The sequence below is a fragment of the Chroicocephalus ridibundus genome, chromosome 1 (genome assembly GCF_963924245.1).
Source record: "Chroicocephalus ridibundus chromosome 1, bChrRid1.1, whole genome shotgun sequence".
Lineage (NCBI taxonomy): Eukaryota > Metazoa > Chordata > Aves > Charadriiformes > Laridae > Chroicocephalus > Chroicocephalus ridibundus.
In genome coordinates, this window is record NC_086284.1 from 140,031,246 (window position 1) to 140,051,301 (window position 20,056).

The 20,056-nt window shown below is 38.5% G+C and overlaps 1 protein-coding gene across 1 annotated transcript in view; it reads left to right on the forward strand.

The window, feature by feature from the left end:
* The window catches only part of ANO2 (anoctamin 2), a 191,298-nt gene that overhangs the window by 55,808 nt on the left and 115,434 nt on the right, over positions 1–20,056 (forward strand). Inside the window, exon 10 of the mRNA XM_063322738.1 lies at positions 4,116–4,180. Within this exon, the coding sequence (XP_063178808.1) occupies positions 4,116–4,180 (65 nt within the window). The remainder of the gene's footprint in view (positions 1–4,115; positions 4,181–20,056) is intronic.

Genomic DNA, 20,056 nt, shown 5'->3' on the forward strand with positions numbered 1-20,056 from the left:
ATCTTCCATTTCAATTTTTTGTTGTATAAGCCCAAAGAACGATGAACTGGGCTTGTCTGGCATATTTATGCCAATTAGGCAGCACAAGTAATTAAGGTTTATGTACCAGTTCATAATATAAAAGGTTAATCCCTATTAACCCTGTTCAGGATTTCCTTGAAGGAAATGCACTGTGAAATAATACTTTTGTCACATCCTATGAGAATTAGAAGTCTTCAGACAATGAAACCCACTCTTTTCTGAAGACTGTTGATTGGAGTAAAGGAATTTCCCTGTTCTAGTGTGATTTCTGCTCTAGAAAAAATCATTTTTAAGAAAGCTATTGCACAGTAGCATGGTAATAACTGGCCATGAGTATAAACACTGACTCAGTCTTTTTTAAGCTTCTAGCCCACTGGCAACTTGTAACCCATCATTGCTATCAATATGTCTGACACTGAGAAATACATAAGGGCTTTGTTACCTATCTGGGAAATATACTGCTGTCAGGTACTACAACAGCATCCCTGGAATATTAGAAGCAGTTGGAAAGTACTATTATAAACTTACAGAAAGTACTGCTTTTAAGTGAAGCTGATAAAATATAATAAATTATATTACAAAACTCTTCCTAGAATTCATTTCAATTTAATAAATTTAATGAAAGGAAGCACATTCTGGCTTCCAGATTAAGCTTAATCTTGTAAAATTGCAGTGCTGAGACTGAGATTTAATGTGGGCAACACACATTAATGGAAAATATTCATTCCATAAACTCACCTTCAGTGCGTTGGAATCAGAATAACCATTGTGATTCTGTAGGCTGACATAACGCTGTTGCAACCTGTTCATGAACTGACCGCAACTTTAGAAAAACCTTTCTTTTTGCTCTTCAAATTCCATTCTGTAGCTACGTTCAAAACAGCTTTCAAGTAGTTCTAATAATTCAATACCTTTAACATTCTTGTTTTTTTATATTTCAGTGAATGCATTTATTAGTATGATTATTTATGGAAATAAATAAAATTGTAGGTAATGCTGTGGGGTAATGGCAAGGAGTGATTTTGAATAGGTAACTACAAGTATTCATACGAAAATATCGATATGGCAGTCAGGGCAATCCTCTTCAACTCCTGTTGAAGCCAAAGAAAATCAAACCTAGTCTCATCATTTCTTTCCCTGAGTGCCAAGCACTTACAGAAAGATGAGTTTCTGCACTTACAGAAAGACTGTGCTCTGTAAGAATAATATTCTAAAACCCAAGACTCTACACTCCTTGAATTTCATTGACGAATTCCGAGTTGCTTCAGCAGTGTAGGGTTTATTTCTTGATCTATGAACAGAAAACATGTTATGCTTTGTCCTTAATGAATATGCAATGGCATAGCTCTGTTGACTTAAGTGGTTGCAAGCTAGTTTCCGTATTCTGAACAATAACACTTCATGGGGTGCATGTTTGCAGGATCCAGGTCTTAATTGCTCATTGGATATTTATTTAGTTCTTTTATATAGCATCTGCAGGAGGAGAGGCATTATAAACAGTAGAAAAATGTGATTGGAAGACCTCAAACTATGTCAAGATTACTCTGCACTTACAGTATCCGAAATTTCTCCACACTTACTTTAATTGTGCTCTTAACTTCATAAGATAGTGTAGCGTGCTGCTAGCTGTGAAAATGCACCATCTGACAGATACAACCACTGATAATTGAAAAAAGTGTATGTACTTTGTTACTAGCATCCTCTCCAGCTCTTGTATATTTACATAACTCCATTGTGCAATAATCTATTATTTACTGGGAAAAAAACGCCATGCTTCATGAGCATCTATTTTGCACATAGAACTAAACATTTTGCAATCTAGTCTGCAACTAGGCTGATGAGTTTCACATACTACACGTTTTGAAAAAAATCTATATCTTACTATTTTAAAATTACTGATTTTGGCTATATTTGGAGTACCTTTTTTTCTGTTAAAGAAAAAAAAAACACAAATATTTAATGTAACTTCTCTTGGAATATCCTCTGTTTGTACCTGTTTGTGTATTTGTGTGCGTGTGTTTCTTGGTTTGTGTCTTCCTCCCCAGCAGCTTTAAAACTTATTGCCCAATCCCAACCAAAGTTTACAGAGGAATAGAAGTCTCCAAGGTATTAACTCAGCAACTACTCTGCTTCACATTAACTACAACTTCCACGAGACAGGCGAGGGACTGTCGGTCAGTGCTCACAGCAAGGGAGGAACTGAGGTATGAGGTCATCTCTTGGAGGTAGCAGGTACTCCACACAGAAGCTTGTTCTCAAAACACAGTTTCATCACTACTCCAATCTTACTAGGAATCACACAGAATCACAGAATGGTAGGGGTTGGAAGGGACCTCTGGAGATCATCTAGTCCAACCCCCCTGCCAGAGCAGGGTCACCTAGAGCAGGTTGCACAGGAACGCATCCAGGCAGGTTTTGAATGTCTCCAGAGACGAGACTCCACCACCTCTCTGGGCAGCCTGTGCCAGTACTCTGCCACCCTCAAAGGAAAGAAGTTCCTCCTCTTGTTTGGATGGAACTTCCTATGGTCAAGTTGTGCCGATGATGTGATGCCTTATTTTAAAGAAGCTGACTGCACCTCTCATATGCTACTCTTTTTATGGACCACCTCCGCTTCCTTTTTGAAAATAGGGATAAAAGCCTGTCCTATTCTCCTATTTGAAAATAGGGATAAAAGACACCTGTCTTTTTGGATGATACAGATTTATAATCTAGCAATAGTGATGTGGTTAATTTAGTTATATTTATCACCATATTCTAATTATTTGTTTGTTATTTTTTGATGCACTTTGTACTTCAAGAAACAGTTTTCAGTAAGCATGTTATCTTAGACAGTCTACAGTCTTGTCACAGTGTAAAACTGGGAAAGGAATACAAACAATTCAGGTGGTTCCATGGAAAATTTTAGTCTTTCACACAAGACTGTCCTGCTTTTTATTTTTCTCTGAAGATAAAACATAGTGAACAGTCATCCAACTTTGTTAGATCCTGCTGATGTTTCCTCTGGTCTTCCTTTGGTCTTCATATAATTCTGGAAAGTTTAATTTTTTAATGCCTTTTCTGGATTATTAATAAATGCATACACAGTTATAAAATCTCCTGCTATCAAGTTAACACTTTTACTAAATTGTTAATTGCATGGTAATTTCTATCCAGCATCTGGCTTTTGTTTCAGAATGGCATGATGTCTTTCATGCAATAATTACCAGTTTCCTTTACGGCCTCTTGTAAAAGATTGTCAAAGGTTTCTTTTTTCTTTTTGAAAGTTCAACAAGGTTGTGTCACAGCAATTAAAGAGCAATTAAAGAGGAAGACTATCCCCGAGTCCCTTTCCTGTTGCAGTTGAGTGTATTGTGGTTAATATACCACAGGTCCTGAAATGTTTCCTTTTAACACTGACTGTCTTCCCACTAGATTCCTCCCATAGTAAGAAGTTTCTGTAAGATCTGCACCTTCCTTTGTGCTGTCTGTAACCTGTGGGTGAATTTGCATTTCCAACAGTAAACACGTGAACTTGTGCGTCCATGCGCAGCATGGGGAGAAAAGGGTCTCTACTGGGTGTAGTAGCCTCAGGAGCTGAGCAGGAGAGCAGGCTGCTTTTGCCACATTTGTTACCTCTTGGTATGTTTTTACATACCAGTTTTGGACTCTTACCTCAGTTCTCTTCACCTTGGACCTAGAAACACTGGTCAGTACTTACCTATGGTGTGATTCCAGACATTAAATAAATTATATCATAGAAGAATTTCACTCTGTAAGTAGGATTATTTCTAGCATCTTTCCAAAGATTTTCACTACAGGCTACAGAGTCTTTTATTTCTCCTTTTGAGGCTTTCTATTTAACATCAATCTCTAATAAATGTGGTGAGGAGGCGGTAGGTATGTGGAGAAAGATGTGTGTATGCCATGCTCGCGTTGCTGGCTTGGTTGCAGTCTTCCATAACTGGCTGAAAAATGTACTTGGAAGTTGGTATTGAAGTATGGGAAACTGCTTTTTTTGGTACATATATTTTTAACTCTTAGAAGATGTTTGTAAAAACAGATGGGAGCACTTGTGTCAGCTTAACTTTCTGTTTTGTTTGGGTTTTTTTTAGATACTGTATCGAGAATGGGCAAGATACGGAGCATTTTACAAGTTTCAGCCTATTGACCTCATAAGGTAATCTGGATTTATATAATACACTAAGGGACCTGTTTTTTAGCTGGTGTAAATTAATTAACTTCCTTCCAGTTACTTCAGCAAATGAAATCTAGGATTGATCAGAGCATTAAAAATAATGCTCTGACTGCTTTTCTGTCGCTCTGATGACAGTTTACTTTAATAAAAATACACTAAATAATGTACCTTTGTTTTTGTATAGTGCTTATTCCTGGAAGAATGTAACGCTTCAATTATTTTTTTTTATAAAGCATTAATTCTTTCAAAAAAGAGGAATTTACATCTACATTCATAAATTTTTATTGTAGAGTATGGTCACGAAGTCTGGTGAATAATCAGAAGCTGGTGTTCACATCATGAATCAGTGTGAAAGTATTTGACAGTCTTGAAATTGATTTGATTTTTTTATTCCTGGTTTTACAAGTTTTATTCATCTGAACACATCCATATGTGTTCCCAGTGTTTTTTGTATATTTTGAATTTTGACATTACAAACATAGAATAAGTTGGGTTTAAAATAAGACAAAACAAAACCACCATGCTTTTTAAGGAATTTCCACAATATCTCTACAAGAAAGCCAAACCAAAACAAAGCAATTTTTGTTGTATACAACTGTTGTATACTGAGTAAAGAAAAAGAAATCTTTGTGAAAACTGCTGACTTGAAATATTCTAACATGAGATATCTGTCTGGGAATAAATGAACTGTGATATTAACAAACAATAGAAAAAAAACCTGTACCTGGATAATTTGTATACATAAGAAAGATGACATTCATTAGCATTTATGTTTTGAATAATAAAACTCCAACTAACTTTTATTATATGAGCTGCCCCTATGTCTTTACCTGTGAGAGCTGGTATTAGTAATAAGGATAATCAATAATCTTTGTAAAATGTATTTATTGTATTTTGAGTTAAAGTTGAAATACTGCATATAGTTTTTCAAGGGCTTAACCGCTAACTTGTAGCATGACCAGAATTGCTCTTTATTGGGAGTGAGATGTTTCATATTGACAAATGGTATCGACACCACCAAATCTTACAAAGGTTCTGCAAGGCTTTGAAATTTCCTCTTTTTTGCCTTAACATTTTTGTGAAGGATTTATGTACTTTTTGAATACCAGTTATTCCAGGCCAGGCTACTGTATGGAACAGGTAAATCAGAACAAGATTAAAACACCTGGTATGTTTTTAGTAAATATTACGAATGTTAGGTTAAACTGTGAATGGCTAGAGGAATTCTCAAGTTTTACCAAACCTGACAGCCCAGTTGAATTAAAAATAGAGGTACACCTGCTTACACTCCATCTTCATTTGTATTTTGCTGTCTCCATTATAATGTTTCACTATACTGATATGATTTCATAGAAATTCTGTGGTTTAAACTTCTGTGAGAAAGAAAAAAAGAACCAGACATGTGCAATTGATTCTCTGTTCTCAGAGATGATTCTTCTTCTATACTTTGCTTGACTGCAAGTTTGAATGTTACCACTAAAATAAATGTGGTTTTTATTTTCTGAGTAATGTTAGAGCTTTAGAGTATATATACCTGAAAAATTACCACCCTTTTCTTTCTGCAGCTGAACTAGGTTTTTGCACCTCTGTACTGTGGGGGGGATTCGAGCTCAGTCTCAATGTGGGTGTGTTTATTCCCTTGGCAAACATCAGCCATACTTTGGGGATTTTGATAATTTACTGTGATCCTTCTTTCTTAGATTGATTGGCTTGTGCTCCAGTGGCTATGGGAGTACTGTGTAACTTAACAAGTTTGTATTCAGCCTTTGATGGACAGAAGAAGCAGCATTTATTTTGTTTTATATTCAAAGCCTGTTCTGACTGATGTTTTCAAATACATTAATTGTGTTGAAGTATGTTTCTTAAATAATATTCACATCCCCAAATTAATTAGGCTTTTTAGTTTATTTCTTAATACAACTTACAACAGTGGAAATCTTTTTAACTATTCCTATTTCACCTTTATACAGCAAGAATGTAAATCAAAAGTAATTCTTTAACCAAAGTACCTATGCTGGAAGGCTAGATATGACGCTGTAGAATTATTATAAATTATTCCTCAGTTATAAATTATTATTATAAATCATATGCCTCAGTTCCTTGCTTCTGGCCATACAGTTGTTGCCAGTTTCCAAGTGATTGTACACCAAAGCTAGGAATGACATGTTTGCTATGCTCACTCTTGGCACAGTCCAGGGATTCTCTGAGGTCCCTTCTAAGGTCTGACATCCTGAGGGACTGGTAGCTGCAGAGTCAGTCTTAGAATATTTTCAAGTTCTTAAAAACATAAAACCAAATAAAGAACCATTATGATATCTACTGACAGTTCCATTTACCCCTGTATCTTCATCTGTAAAAGTATTCTGCGCTGGCTTTATGCACCTCTTTGGGCTATATGGAAAAGCTAATTTTTTTTGTAAATCAGGAAATGCAGTTGTGAGTGAGAAAGGTTTCACCAAATGAGAATACGGTGGGTGTTACGTATTTCTATTCTACAGCAAAATGATTTCAGTTAAAAACTTTAAGGGAATATATAGTGCAGATCACGCAGATAGTACAGTGTGAATTGAGGGTTTGTTTGTAAAATGTTTGTAACACCCAGTCTCTCAGTGCACATCCAGATATTAAATAACATTGCTTAAAACAAAGCCTAGCTAATGCAGTGCTTTATTTTCAAAAGCATATGAATGTTTAAATATAGCCATATGAATTAAATGTTTGTCTTTCATATATGTCTATTTTCAACTCAGATGAAGAGGATGATAAACATTTTTTGAGAGAGAAATTAGAAATTATTTGCTAACAGATATCTTAAGGCTAGAAGTACTGAAAATGGTTTACCTTCTCTTTCAGTCACCCTTAGACTTGGAATGCACGAGTGATGTATTAACAAGTAGAGAATGAAAATTGCAGTTCTAGGACATGCAGGGCTCTAGAGGTTTGCCTGTTATAATATACTTTTTTTCTCATCCTAATTTAAGTATTGATTTCTACTAGGGAGTTTCTCTACTGTAGCTTTCTTGTAGGAATGTACTTACCAACAGTAGTTCCTCTCAGTCCTTGCAATGTAATTTAAAAGGTGCTATAAACATATCTGTGGTTCATTGATTTTTTTCTGTTTTGATGATGCTCTTTTCTCAAATGAAGATGAATTCAAAACCAGTTTTTAGCAATTTTTGCAGTTAATGCATTTGTTAGTTTCCTAAGGGGCAATACTACTGTTGATCCTGAGACAGGGAGGACACTTCCTAGCAGTTTTATGAACCTGCATAAAGAAAACCAGTTTTATGATTTTTTAAATAAATGTTATAGTATGTTGATCAAAGTTTTAGCTATGTGATTCTAGAATGAACAGGTTGTGAACAGGGACCTCTAGAGGTACCTAAACCTATTCTCTGCTCACAGCAGGGCTGGCTTGAAAGCCAGATCAAGTTACTCATGAGTTTTGATATCTCCAAGGATGGAGATCACGCGGCCGCTCTGAAATCCCTTTCCAGTGCTGCACCACACTCAAGGGGAAGAATTTTTTCCTGCTCTTCAGACCAAATTTTCCTTGGTACAATTTACAGCCATTGTCTCTTGTCTTTTAGCAGTGCATCTCTAATGAGCTATAGCAGGTCAAGAAAACATATTTAGCAGGTATAAGTGTAATAGAATTTATAATGAATTATATTTCTGGTTGAATGCAACCTTTATCACTTAGGAGCTCTAAATGACAGATGAAGTGAGTATGCTAAGGTTACAGATATCACAAAGAAGTGGTTATCCTTCTGAGACAAAAAGCTTGCTTACTTCCTGAAAAACTGGCAACCTATTTTCTTAATGGACATTCTGAAGCAGCTGCAGATGGGAACTTGTATATGGACTACAATTCCAGATAGGGGACCATCATCATAGAGGGGAGCTTCCCTTTTGTTATCTTGTTATTAATACAAAATTACCTTACCCTAGGAAGTCAAGCAGAGCTAGCTAGGTTTTAATTGTGATAGAGCTTATTTTAGTACTAGTACTTCTAGAAGGTTCCAGCCTGCCTAATTTTTCATGTTTTCATTTCTGTTTCCTATTGCTAGGACTTCACCTAACTTCTTAATAACGAACAGGCTACATTATCTATAGCATGACTACTTTCAAAGCTCCAAGTGCCTGCATATGCTTATCTTGCTGTAAAGCCTAAAACTGGGAAGACATGGTCATTGTAAAGATCAAGACTATGTATACAAAAATTCTTTTTGCAAGAGTAGGTGGAAAAGTGTGTTAACAAAAATATTATTTATAGTGTATAGCACGTAAATCAAAACTTGGGAGTTTCTGTTTCTCAAACTGTCTGCCTAATATATTTCTTCCTTCCTATTTTTAACTATGTTTTTCTTTTGTATGGAAAATTGTTTCAACTTTGTGTGTAATGAATTCTGGCCCTTCATTGCAGTATGCCCGTGTTGAACCTGCTCTTGACCACCGTCACCAGTTCCCCCCGGTTCCCACAGTTGAATGCTGTCTTCCTAAAGCAGAGCAGCCTGTAGCTTTCTCTTCCTGGAAGTTTTAAAAGTGATGACAGACCTACGATATCCTGAAGTTTGATTTTCTCAGCTCTGAATACTGTTGCCTTCACTTGCAGCATCCCAGGGCCTGTGTAGTACAGTGTTCAATGTAAGCAATCAGGCCCCAAACATGTTATTACTGGTTTGCCTTTTTTACATTTTCCTCTTTTCATCAGTCTTCACCACACGAAACAAAACGGGTATATCTGCTTACCCTACTTCAGATAGAGTAGTTTTAAAGAAGCAATAAAGTAAGAAAAGAGGAGTTCTACTGAAATGGTATTTTTATTGTCTTTAGAGATAAGTGTTTCTGCCTTGGCAAAAGTGGGGTTAAGATCAGTTTCTGGTACAGTCTTCCCCTAACTGTGGCCATCTATCCTAATTAATGGGTTAGCAAATCACTACTTCTTTCACCACTGTTCTTTGTAGCCACATTTTCATCTCTGGAGAGAGAACATTTATCTCCACATACTGTCTAGAATTCTAAGAACTTGAAAATAAGGGTCTGTGATGCCCTCCCTAATTTCAACTGAAGTGTTGTTCAACCATTGATTAAACTTGTTTAACCTAGGCAAATGTCTGATCTTTATTTTTTATGCAATGTAACTACTTTGGCAGAAAACAACCTTGTAATATGTGGTTATGTCACAGGGATTGAACAAACCTTTCTAATGCTTGCCTCAGAGCCAAGCCTGATCATTCCAAAGTAATATTTTGCGATAGATACATATACAGTGCCCCACTCTCTACTGGGATGGCTGACCCAGCAAGTCAGTCTTACAGTTCCCAGATTTCCAACAAATACCTGTAACTTTTCTGAAAGCCAGGTTTCAAAGCAGGGGACGATGAGGCCTGCCTCCCGTGTACAGCCAAGCAGACTGAGAGCAGTGAGCTCCCTTCACTCCCTCCCACTGCAAGGCTCACGTGACTATCACCAGCTTCTGTAAGGCTGCAGAGAAAAATGAAAACTCCACCATGGTGGATGTACAGGCTTATATACAGTTCCTAATGCCTGGATAATAGTTACGCTATGATCTTTTCTCTCTGCTGAAGCAACTGCTATGTCAGGTGGTGGTTATTTACTACCTTTTGAGTAAGACGTCACTTACAGCATGGGTTCTGTACACTATTGCAATGAAGAGCTTTTCTCTACCTGACAGTTTGATTCCTTATTTAACAGAAATGCCTTTTCAGTTCAAACCAAGAATGTTTCAGGCTTATCCATTAATTCTTTTCCCTTATAGCCCTTTTCCTTCACTGTGTACCAGTGGGGTGCTCCTCATTTTTTGGGATTCCCTTTCCCTTTGAGGGAGGAATGAACTTGCTTTCTTTTGGGGTATTAGTGATCAGTGTGTTGAGAGTCTTGTGCTTTCCCCTTAGTCTGGCGAACTACTGTAGCGTTCTTCTGAGATAACACTGATTCATGTAATCCTGGAGAAGGACCTCTTATGCCAGGTGGGTAATGACAGTAAAAAACAGTTCTTGGCAAATAACTAAATGACTCTGTTCCCGTACAGAATTATGGGAACACTATGCAATTCTTCCCTGACTGTCTCTAGCAGGCATATCTTCAACATTCACAAAGATGCTGAGGCTATATGCAAGGAACTCTTTATTAGGAAAAAGAGAAAACAGCTTTAAGCCTGGGAAAATGCAGTAATCGAACAAACATAGCATTAAGTAGAAAAATGCCCATGAGCTCTACCAGTAACTTTGGCAGTAGTCCATCTAGCTCCTTTCCAAACTTCTGCTGAGAATGTGCCTTAGGCAATAGTCTGAGCATATCTTCTTGCTATGACCCTTTTGCACTTTAAGTCCAACATCTTTTTATAGTTCCAACAAGATGAATCTACAACAAAGATTCAGTCACAACATGGGGTACATTCAACTTACAGTTCATCATCATTAAAACACTAGGTACAGTGGGAAGTGCTATGCCAGCAACCACTCAGCCTTGATGTTGTCCTTTGTGCCAATTTTTATAGCAGAGAGCTTCCTGGAGGGATCCAGGAGCAGGTGGGACCCTGTAGCAGAGTCCTAGCTGTTGAGAAAGGAATGCTTTCTCCATCATTATCATTCTTTCCCCTATCCAGTGTCTGTGTGATCTCATTACTCTTCATGACCCCAGTTTATTTATGAATGGACTTTTGTATCAAGTCATACCTCCATTAAATGGACTCCATATCAGCTGCTTGATGTTAAGACAGCACTTTTCATGTGCAGTTGTAGGGATTTTCCCCTCTACCCCTGGAACTTCTCATCACAGGGCATACATTAGTGCTCCGTCCTGTGTTTATTGCAAAGCAGAGGGTTTTTGCTCATGGTGCATAAATCACTTAAGAATTTGTATTGAATTATTCTGCTGGGTCCAGGCCTGTGGCTGGAGTGGGATGATTTACTTACATCTCTGCATTTCATAGACTTTGCCAGTCCTGTAGGAAGTGGTTCTCTCTGTGTGTGTTTTGGCAAGAGCTTGGTCTTATTTATTGATGCTTGTATGAGAGATGGAATTTTAAACCAGTAGGCTTGTATTGCAGTGCTGAGGAAAACCAGATCACTGCTTTCTGATAAACATAATTCCCAGGCTTCAGGTCACTGTCTGAGCACTAAGATCCTCATTACCATCCAGATTCCTCACTCCTTCAGTGGGATTTTCAAAAGCTAGATCCAGCAAAGGATGTGCACATCTACATCAGGACTTATGCAAAGCCAAGGCTCTGAAGACTGTGGTTGTTTCTGTGCAGCTTCCTCATGCCTCCCCCTTGGATTGTGTAGTTTTGTAGGCAGATAGAGTTCGGTTTTATCTGTGTGCAGAACTGTCTCAGGCTAAGCTCCTTAGTGCCTGTATGGTGCCTAAACTTCACAGCCAGAAACTTACATTTCATAATGGACTTGAATAGGTCCCAATCCAACAGGTATCTTTGGAGGTGGTATCAGTGTATTTTGATAGAAAATGAAAGTTGTTTTAAATTGGAGAAGGAATAGCCAGAGGTGGGAGGCCCCATTGAAACAAAAGAGAAAGTCCTGCACATTTTTATATACATGCATACAAGTATTTGTAGGCATCTAGAGGTGTGTGTGACTGAGAACTTCAGGGAGTAGAAAACAGTCGCTGCATTTGGGTGGTTAGTTCTGCTTATCTTTCTTTGAAAACTGCTATTGACATCTTAATCTCAGTAGAAAGTTCTGGTTATGACATGGTGGGGTGAGAGGAGGTCCTTTTCTGACTCCTTGAGCACTGACCAGGGGTTAAGACCAACCCTTGTCATCTGGTTTAAAGGTATACCCCAATATTAAGATGCTTTGTATGAGGATCCTATCTGTCTGTGTGCAAAAGTTATATTAGAGCAGACCAGATCTTTGTCTGATCCAGTAACCTGTCTCCAACAGTGGAAAAAACCAAGAGGGCAAGTGAGTGACGAGATTAACCATGTAACTTCTTTGAGTTCTTCCACTGCCCAAGGAAACATGTAACAATTATCCACAGAAAACACCCGCATAAAGGTTTCCAACATGAGAAATCTCTGAACTTCCACAGTCAGTACAGAGAGCAGAAAAATGAACATCTTAATGCAGTATTTAAGCAGGTGATTACTGCTGTTGTGTATTACTTTCTTGGTGGAATAGTTGCAATTGAAGTGCTCAAAGATCACACAATCACAGAATAGTTGAGGTTGGTGGGGACCTCTGGAGGTCATCTGGTCCAAACCCCTGCTCAAACAGGGCCATCTAGAGCCAGTTTCCCAGGATTGTGACTAGATGTTTTTTGAATATTTCTAAGGAGGGGGACTCCACAGCCTCCCTGGTCAACCTATTCCAGTGCTGTCACCTTCAGAGTAAAAAGGTGTTTCCTGATGTTCAGAGGGAATCTCCTGTGTTTCAGTTTGTAGCCCTTGCCTCTTGTCCTGTCACTGTGCATCACAGAAAAGAGCCTGGCTCCATGTTCTTTGCGTCCTCCCTTTGGGTATCGATATACATTAATAAGATCCCCCTGAGCCTTCTCTTCTCTAGGCTAAACATTCCTGGCTCTCTCGACCTTTCCTCATACGAGAGATGCTTTAGTCCCTTAACCATCTTCGTTGCCCTTTTTTAGACTCTCTCCAGTATGTCCATGTCTCTGCTGTACTGAAGAGCCCAGAACTGCATACAGAACTCCAGGTGTGCCCTCCCCAGTGCTGAATAAAGGGGAAGGATCACCTCCCTTGACCTGCTGGCAATACTTCGCCTAAAGTGGCCGAGGATACCATTCACCTTCTTTGCAGCAAGGGCACATTGCTGGCTCATGTTCAATCTGGTGTGCACCAGGACCCCCAGGTTCTTTTCTGCCAAGCTGCTTTCCAGCTGGGTGGCCCCCAGCAAATATTGATGCATGGGATTTTTCTTCCCCAGGTGCAGGACTTTGACCTTCTCCTTTTTGAATTCACAATATTCCTGCCAGTTCATTTCTCCATCCTCTTGTGGTCCCTCTGGATGGTAGCACGACCCTCTGGCATACTAGCCACTCCTCCCAGTTTTGTGTCATCTGCAAACTTGCTAAGGGTGCACTCTGCCCCATCATCCAGATCATTAATGAAGGTGTTAAACAGGACTGAACCCAGTATTGACCCCTGGAGTACACTGCGAGTCACTGGCCTCCAACTAGACTTTGTGCGGCTGACTACTACCCTCTGTGCCCAGCCATTCAGACAGTTTTCAATGCACCTCACTGTCTGCTCATCCAGCCCATACATCAACAGCTGCTGTATGAGGATCTTATGGGAGACTGTGTTAACGGCCTTACTGAGTCCAGGTAGACAATCTTCACCGCTCTCCCTTCACCTACCAGGCGAATCACTTCATCATAGAAGTTTATGGAATTGGTCAATTACACATCTGTTTATTAGCCACTAGATGGTGTCTATCTGACAGTAGTATTACTTACAGTGCAAGTACTTACAAGTACTTACTTATTAAAGCAAATACATGAAATGAATTCAGACCCTGTAGTAAGGCTTAGCTGTATTAATTTGAAAAGCAAGAAAGCATTCATGAAATATTAGTTGTTATAAATCAAAGTTATTTATGAAAAGAAGTCAGTATTTGAGCTTCAAACTCTGTTAAATTAGATGATAAAAATCATGCAAATTATCTTGTGAAAACTGAAGGTTAGGAAAGTGATAAATAATCAGTGACCTCACATTTGTTCAATGTAAAATCGTGGACAAGCATCTCATTTGCAAGTAAAGTAATGCCAGAAAAGCAAGTCATAGTAGATGTTAAAAAAAATAGGAAGAAAAAGACTTGGTAACCTGCCTGCCAGTCTGAAAGAAAGTCTGATTCACTGTATCATATTAAATAGGTTACTCCTTGTTTGTAGGAGCTTGTAGAGTTTATTATGAGCAGACATGTTATATGTATAACTGTATTAATTATTTGTTTCTTATGTAGAGCGTCATTTGGTGTGCTGAGGTGCTTATAAGTCAAACTGTACTCACTTCCTCATAGGTAACCTCTACTGATTTGCGTTGCTTTTGACTCAGCCTCATGTAGCCAGGCGACCCACTGTGGATTTTTAATTTTACAGGTTTGGACGGTTACTGGCAGTTTTGGTTGATAAAGTATGCTAAAGAATAAAGTAAAGAAAGCTAAAGAGAGACACTGAGTGTACATAGGTTGTCTTAAGCATGAGCTCTTACAGGTGATGGGACAAACACTGCATTACTACTCTTGCTCAAAATGTCTCTCTTTAGTAAGGTCTGCTGTGGCTACTGCAGTCTCAGACACGTAGAACTTTTAGGCGAAGAACATGACAGGCAAATCCAGACATCAACAGAATCATGTAATCAGGCACTTAATACTTTCAAATACTACATAAGGTTAAGGACTGCTGTTACTGCACCTAAAGTGCTATGCACGTGTTATTATTTTATGTTCCTGCAAATCGCATTCTCTTTGTGTCTAGCTCTACATAAAAGATCTCTTTAACCATGGGGACCTGGACACTTTACAAAGGCCATACACAAATCAAAAAATGCTCTGTAGAAGCACTGAAGCTTTGCATTCTCCCATAACAGAGGGGAGAATGCAGTTACAGTGCTGCTGACTAACCGGCATCATGTTGCTTGCTTATACAATTGGTAGGTAGTCAGCCTTAATTTCTGTCTCAGTCACATTACATGTCTACTTATTATGCTTCTATTGTTCTTTGTATTACAGTCAGTAAACAAACGCTTTTTTTAGTTTATAATCCATCACCACAAACTATGCCCTTTCAGTTGTGTTCTGACAATTTCTTGGAATCGAAGCAATAAGGTTTGTGCACCCATGAAGCTCAGTAAGTGGCTTGTCCTATTTTTTTCTTTACAGGCTAAGGTTTGATCTTTTGCTATTTTAAATTGCACTTAATACACAAATTCCGTGGGTTTTATTCTACATATTTTTCCCAGGTTTTTGAATACAATAGAATTTGAGAACTTGAATATTCACTTCCTCCACACTCATCACCTTCTCCCTAAACAGTACCCTGTTATTGTGTTGAATAATACTTATTTGTTAAGAGCCAAGAGTCTAGGGGAAAACATAGTTCTACATCTAAGTGAATTTCAAAATTTTTGTTCTCAAAGGAGTTGCAATATTTTGACAGTGTTTTTTTTGTGTCCTATAATGGATCACAAGTAATATTTCACAGTGCCTTGGAAGAAAATGTATCTATGGCTGATATGATACATAATTTAGGTAGGTTTGGCTCCAGATTTCAGGTACCGTTGAGGGAGATCGCAAATATTTGTTAACTAATGTTTTCAAACAAGAACTTTAGCTGAAAGGGCTTAAGTGGATGGCTCTTGTGGCGTCTTGCTTCATTCTACTTTCAGGCAAAACCAGTCAGATCTGTAGTTTCTCTTTTCATCCTTGGTGAATGCTCTCAACCAGAAGCACTGCAGATTATTTGCTAGAGAAGTGCATTACTTGCTAGAGAAAATACAGAGTATGAAGTCTTCTATGGAAATCAAAAGACAGGCTCTTGCTCTGAACTTGTTTCCAGGTCTTACCAATCTGGTACCAAGTGTTCCGAAGTGAATGAGTGGCATTGGCAGATGTGAACACAAACATGAATGTTAGAGCTATCTTTCAGCATTTAGGGTTTTATTTAGGGTTCTAGCACTGGCTTATCAACTGTTTTCACAAACACCCTCATAATCACTGTCTACTGGACAGTCTTGATCTTTATCTCCAGTTTAGGGAAAACCATGTGCTCTTGCCTTGGACAGAGGCTCCTTTCTTTGTTTTGTGCATGCAGAACCAGTTGGCTGCTCTAATGGACTTTTTCTTTCCTGACGCAGACTCAGCTGCATTGTAATTTAGCTGAGATTCCGTTGTTGGTTTTTTTTCTCCTCTTAAAATTTTAATAAAAAAAGTTTTTTTGTCTCTTGTCAAGTTGTTCCAAGGGGGGTTGTCTTCTGCCAGGAGCTTTTCTTGGGTTCCATATTGCTCTATTTGATGAACTCGCTGTATATCTGGATTTAGCAGTGATAAGTTTCTTCTTGGGACTGTCTGGACAGAATATGTGTGTATATGCTGTCAGGCACAAACATGGTAGAAATCTCTAGGATCTCTGGATGCGCAGCAGCCTCAGTGCTGCTGCTGAGCAGTAATTCTACCCAGGTGTCCCAGATGGTTGTAATAAATGTTTGAATCCTGCCCTGAGAAAATTTTCACGTGGAGAAAAAATGACAAATCCAGAAAAGTTTGGACATAGGCAACTCTACCTGGAGAGAAATGGTGGGGTATAAATAGATGTTATGGCCTGTTCCTGATTTGGTATAGTGACTGAGAATTTCTCTATACTTCAGCAGTTTTTAAACTAGTTCTGGTGGTAGAGATGTTCCAACATGAAAATATACTTTGAGAGGACTGCTTGTCCTTTCTTCTGACTGTAGAAATACCAGAATTTTGTCCACAATCTGTGCAAATAGGTTTATTTTGAAGGCATAAGTAATGTTTTACCACGTTTTACCATTTTCACAGGGGAAAGCCTACACAATAAATAGCTGTAAATCAGTTCAGTTTTGCATAGAAACTATTGCATAGAAACAATTCCACCACCATAGGGGCAGTGGATTCCACCATGGGGATTTGTGGCAAACGCGAAATAACAGCTGGCCTAGAATGGTGTATGGAAATGAAAAAACTGAAGAGTTTTGAACAGATTTCCCAGTTAGGTGACTCAGTGTCCATGGCGTCTTTTCATTGCATTTTTAACTTTGTTCCTGAACAACTCCAGAGTTCTTTCCAGAGTGTGTCATGCACCACATGCTTTATTCACATTCCAGGTATCCCACACTTGTTTTCACAGAGTCAAAAACTAATGGCTTTTTTTTCCTTTTTTCTTTCTCCTCCCTTCCCCAAATCTTAGTCGGTTTATAAATTGCACAACTTGGCATTGGAAGCACTGTGACCAATGTGCAAGCATAGAATTTAATTGTCAGTTATTCTTTTTGATGTTGGTTTGGCAACCAGAGAGACAGAAGTGCATTGCAGATGTCTGGTTCCAGTGTTATACTGGTGAAGCGAAGGGTATTGAGTAAACATTTACACTGAGGCCTTCCCAGTACTTCTGATTCTAACTCTGCCATGAGAGGGAATATACTTTCTGCAGGTGTTTTTTGATGTTGTTTTTTAACGCAGTTTCTGATCATTTACTTCATCTTGTGAAGTTATGAGAAACTGTGACTTTTGTTCAGCTTCTGAAGAAGTTATGGATGATTTGACCAAATCTTTCCTTAGAGACATGATTCTTACTGATTAGAACTTAGTGCCTGGTAGGTGGCCATTTACCCAGCATTCAAAAAGTCTTCCAAAGTGAAAAGTACAAAATTTCGCCTTAGACTTTAACAACACGCATAACAAAATGCTTGGCTGCTCTTTCTGATAGGAGGAGTACACATTTTTTATCAAAGCCATTTACCCCTTGCTTTGGATGAGAACTGCTGTCCTTTTTGCATTTGTGTAAGTTACAGTTATTTCTTTACATTAGAATACAGCTAAGGTATTGCAGAGGGCATACTTTTTTTGTGTGACTTTGCAGCAGACCATCTGTGAGCATACTTTGGAAAGGATTAGTCTTTAGCTTTGTCTGGATATATGTGAAGCGGATGTGAGTTAGCTACTGAGGTAGGGAGAACCTCTTGTCTCAATTCTATTTTTCCATGCCACCATAAATCACGAGTAATTCCTTGAGTATAATAAAGTAAGACTGCTTTTATCCCAATGTAAATGAGAGAAGATGCCAAGTTCTTGGTGTAAATATACAAAAACTTGTAAAAATTCCTTTTCTTGACGTACATCTTACTCTACCCTTGAAGAACACATTTCTTTCCTCTTATTCACCATTATAATTTATTTCCTTTTTGTATGAAAATATAGAGGGGCTAGTATGTCCACATTTTAGGAAAATTATCATCCTGCTTTCAAAGTGAAATAGCATTGCGATTTGCTAGCATGAAACTATTGACTTGAGTAGGGGTGGAATGCTTTCAAACCTTGTAAAACTATGCTAGTGTGCCTTTCCTAAGAGATTTTTAGGGGGGTTCTGGAAAGGAACCCACCCCATGGTATTCTTAAGGTCTTAGCCAAAAATCACTAATCTAGCTGTGGCTGCAGTACATGTCACAGGTGGTCACAGGTGTTTGCAGAGGCTGGGCTCCTTTTCAGAGTAATGGGAGAACATGTCTTTGGACATGTCAAAAAGGAAGGAGCATGTCCACGTCCTGTGTTTTGCTAGCTTGATAAACTCAGATTTAAACTTGTCATCATGCTTCCAAACACTGTCATTGCTTCTCCTTCGATTATTTCACTTTCTGGCACATTGGTGGACTGAGCTTGGGCACAGCAGTCCTAATTATTTTTCTTTTTCAAAACAGTTGAGCCACAGAACATTGTGCAGTTTTCCTCTTGGCAACTGCTTTTTCCCATACTGCCAGGACATTTTTGAGCTCTTCTCACTTTCTCTTGGCAGGGATGCAAATAGAAACCCTTAGCTTTATAGGTCACAGATCACATTTATCACTGGAAGGCTTAAAAATTCTAGAGGAAACCTCATGAGGCATAAGCTTCAACTTCGTTGACCCTGGTCAGCTGGTCTTTAACGCTTGTGGGATTTGAATACTGTCTGTGCTAATTTGTGGCCTTTTGTCAAAACAATAGACAGTTTAAAACAGCTCAGATTGTGGACTATTTTTCATGCCTGCGTTGACATCTTGGGAGCGCTGTACTAGCTGTGCATGTTGCCTAGCTCTACAAATAAGGAAGGAGTGAGAAGACAGATAATCAGAATAATCCCCCTGTCCTCCTTCTTGTTCCATGTTGTTAGGATGTGTTCAGTGAAGTTTACCTTACTGTCAAATGCAAGGCACGTCACTTCCCAATCAGGAGGAAACTTGAGAGCAAATTGAGTCTCCCTGTGTACCGCTCTGCTCCCAGGCCATTGCTGATGTGTATTGACTCACATAGGAGGCTTGAAAAAAAGCTATAGACCATCTGATTCTTTCTATATTTTAATCAAGTACTTCCTCCCTTACTTCATATTCAAAAAATATTCAAAAAACAATGAATGTGAAAATAAAGAAAAACTGTCTCCTAAAAATTACCTCCAGAATTACCTGGCATGTGCCAGGTTACGGGGTAGTCCCACAGTATTCATATTATATTTACAATGTGAATATTTAAGTTTATAATATTATAAACTACTCTATATCTTATTTCCTTATATTCTCTGCAAAAGTGTTAATACGTTGTCCCAAGGTGCTTAAAATGTATGCTGTCGTGTGAGTGTAGAGTTACTAAGCTGATATATGTTGTTTAAAGACTGGTTACTGCAAATAGTATTCCTATTCTGACTCGTGCAAGTTGTCTTTCTGAAATGAAAGAGAATTACACAGCGAATTAAGTTATTGCCATTCGAGTCACTCTGTCATGATTCCACTCGTGTTGTTTGATACTTCGTACAGCCTGTTGCTTATGACAGCCTGGCGAATGTCAGGTGTAGGGGCCGTGCGCCTTTCCCAGAAGAATCCTGAAATTTCCCTTGCTTTTGTGCTGGTTCTCCAAGTTATGCCATCCCTTTATATTGAAGATAATGTTGTCTGTGTATCACCTTAAAGTACTTTTGTTCTTGTTTTCCCTTTTATGATTGCACGCGACCTTCCTAAGGACAAGCGAGGTTAGTTAGACATAATCAAATATAGACACTCAGGTAAAGCAACACTGAAATAGGCATGACTGTACTGCCTGCTTTCCTACGTGAGAGCCTAGGAATGTGAAGTTAGCTGCAGCTGTGATGCTG